This window comes from Austrofundulus limnaeus, unplaced genomic scaffold (genome assembly GCF_001266775.1).
Source record: "Austrofundulus limnaeus strain Quisiro unplaced genomic scaffold, Austrofundulus_limnaeus-1.0 Scaffold890, whole genome shotgun sequence".
Lineage (NCBI taxonomy): Eukaryota > Metazoa > Chordata > Actinopteri > Cyprinodontiformes > Rivulidae > Austrofundulus > Austrofundulus limnaeus.
In genome coordinates, this window is record NW_013953292.1 from 68,640 (window position 1) to 71,408 (window position 2,769).

Sequence of the window (2,769 nt, forward strand, 5' to 3'; positions counted from 1 at the left end):
GTGTGTGTGTGTGTGTGTGTGTGTGTGTCTGTCTGTGTGTGTCAGGGTTCACGTGCAGCTGTAATCCTCAGTACACAGGTGGCAGCTGTGAAATGGAGATAACGGTGTGTGTTCCTAACCCGTGTCAGAACAGTGGAGTGTGTAAACCCATTGGAAACGCCTTCCTCTGCAGCTGCAGGAGAGGCTTCAAGGGTCTGATGTGAGTTCAACTCTGACACTGCTGGATGGAATCTACTTCACTTAACGAGCACAATAACAACCAAAAAGACTACTGGGACTTTCCAGTGTCACAAACTGAAGTATATTCTGATGTACAGATAAGAAGGGTTTACTGTGAGCAGAGAGCTGACAGATCTCCAACAGAGAACCCCTCAAACACAGACAGTAAAACACTGTGAACACAAAGTAAACTAGACCTGATCTTAGACACAAAGAATTGTCAAAAAGTAATAAAAGCGAACAGATCCTGAAGGATGTCATTTCAAAGTAAAGGTTTAATTCTGCTACATGTTGGAGACGGCATCATGTGATAACCTCTCCCTGTGTGCTTCCACCTGCAGCTGTGAAGAAGATGTGAACGAATGTGAGCGCAGTAATCCTGAGGGTCAGTGTGAGAACGGAGGCTCTTGTGTCAACACTCCTGGCTCCTTCTACTGTAACTGCACCCCGGGCTTTGTGGGCCAGCGCTGCAGCCTGCGGGCGGTTGTTGTTCCCGACATGCAGGCCGGGCATGCCGTGGTGGGCAAAGAGGAGCTGATTGGCATCACGGGGGTCTTTTTTGTCATCATTGTCCTCATCATCCTTTTCATAGCTTTCCGTAAGAAAGTGTTCCAGAAGAACTATTCTCGGAGCAACCTATCTCTGGTCCAGGACCCGGCCACTGCAGCTCTTCTCAACAAGGCCAGCTGTGTTCAGTTTAAGACTCTGCACTGTGGACCAGGAGACCCTCTCAGTCTGTACTCAGAAATGGGTTTAGACCCTTCTATGGTGGGAGGGGTCAGTGTCATGGGACCCCCACAGGTTCCTGTCAGACCCATGGCATACACCCCTTGTTTCCAAGGAGAACCACTGTCCAAGCTGGAGAAGCTGTCCGATGGTCACGTTGTAGAACACACAGAGATGAGCACTTTTCACCCTGAATCCCCCAGGATCCTCACTGGGACCACCAGAAGAGGGGTGGTGGTGTGCAGCGTGGCCCCCAACCTGCCGCCTGTGTCACCATGTCGCTCAGACTGTGACTCCATCCACAAGAGCCCTTTGGCAGGGGATGAAGGTGAGTTTATTAAGAGCAGTTCAATAAAAGAATAACTGCTAAATCACATATCTTCAAGATATTTATTAATCCCTTAACTGGACCCTGTGGAATGTCACAGCTAAATTATTAAATCTAAAACCCAGATCTAAAACTACCCCATATTCATGAGTTCCAGGGCTGACAGGAGGGGTCTGTCCTCAATTTTCTTCTGATTAAAGCTTCAGTATTTGAAGCTGTCCGAGCCTCGGAGCTGTCAGGCCATTTTAGTAGAGGGTGGAGGGAGCAAGAGATATTTAGCTTCAACATGTAGCAATCATCAAGAGAACAATGACATGTCATGTTTTCTCAGAATAAACCCTAAAGGGAGTAGGTTCAATAAACAGGAGAGATCCGAGGATAGAACCCTGATGAACCCCACAGGTCAGACATGCTGAAGTGGACAGAAGATTTGAGAAATTATAATCTTACTTTTTTTAGGAAATTATGCAATTATTTACACTGCATACATTTCGCAAAACTTACATGGCATCTCCTATTTTTTTCTAATAAACATAAACACACCATACAAACATGAAAATAGAAAAGATAAAAAAAAAACTAAAAGGTTATATATAATAAAGTAAATAAATAAAATAGAAATAAAAATAATAATAAAAAGAGGGGTGGGGGTGTCTAACAGTTTTTTAACTTATTCATATGGTGGGTTACTTACATCATGATACACATTATAAGGGCAAAGATTTTACATACTCCAAAAAGGGTGTCAACTTGTGTGTAAGTTTTGCTGAACTACCCTTTACTGTTGATGAAATTTTTTCTGTCCTCAAAAATGTTCTTACAGTGTTAAGCCATTGTAATGTAGATGGAGGTATAGGAGATTTCCAGTGGACTAAAAGACACCGTCTAGCGAGAAGAGAACAGAAAGTCTCATTTTGCTGGGGGGACAGGTTAAGGGTGGTCATTGGAACTCAAAAAATGGCAATTAGTGAATCACTTTGAATCTGGGTCTTAAAAACCCTTGAGAGTTCAGAGAAGAAATCACTCCTGAATTTGTGCAAGCTTGGGCAGAAGGAAAACATATGACTTAAGATGTAAGGTGAGGTCTGACTTCTGTTACACAATTCTTCAAGATATTTATTAACCCCTTAACTGCCCCTTAACTGCTAAACTATGATTGAATGGAAGATTCTAGATGAATGAGATTTTGAAAAGTGGACTCTGTTTATAACTTTAAACTGTACAAGTTGTATCCTGATGCATCTCAGTAATCCAGGTAAAAAATCAAAGAAAAAAAATTGTATAGGTCCTCTGGACGGGTTCTTCTTTAATGAAACGTTTCGTCTCTCCTCCAGGAGACTTCTTCAGTCTGAGAGTTTCAGGCAAATTCAGGCTTTTATGTCCACACAGACCAATATTTGCGTTTTGACTCCCACCACCCACTGGAACACAAGTTAGGACTGATCAGGACTCTGTACCACAGAGCAGACAGTGTCCCTACAAACCCAGGAGCCAGG

General features: G+C 43.3%; 1 protein-coding gene across 7 annotated transcripts in view; it reads left to right on the plus strand.

Moving 5' to 3' along the window:
- fat3a (FAT atypical cadherin 3a) overlaps positions 1-2,769 on the plus strand; it is an 87,207-nt gene that overhangs the window by 68,620 nt on the left and 15,818 nt on the right. For all 7 annotated transcript variants that reach the window (XM_014029365.1, XM_014029368.1, XM_014029371.1 and 4 more), the window contains 2 exons: positions 46-199; positions 561-1,273. In XM_014029365.1, the coding sequence (XP_013884819.1) occupies positions 46-199; positions 561-1,273 (867 nt within the window). The remainder of the gene's footprint in view (positions 1-45; positions 200-560; positions 1,274-2,769) is intronic.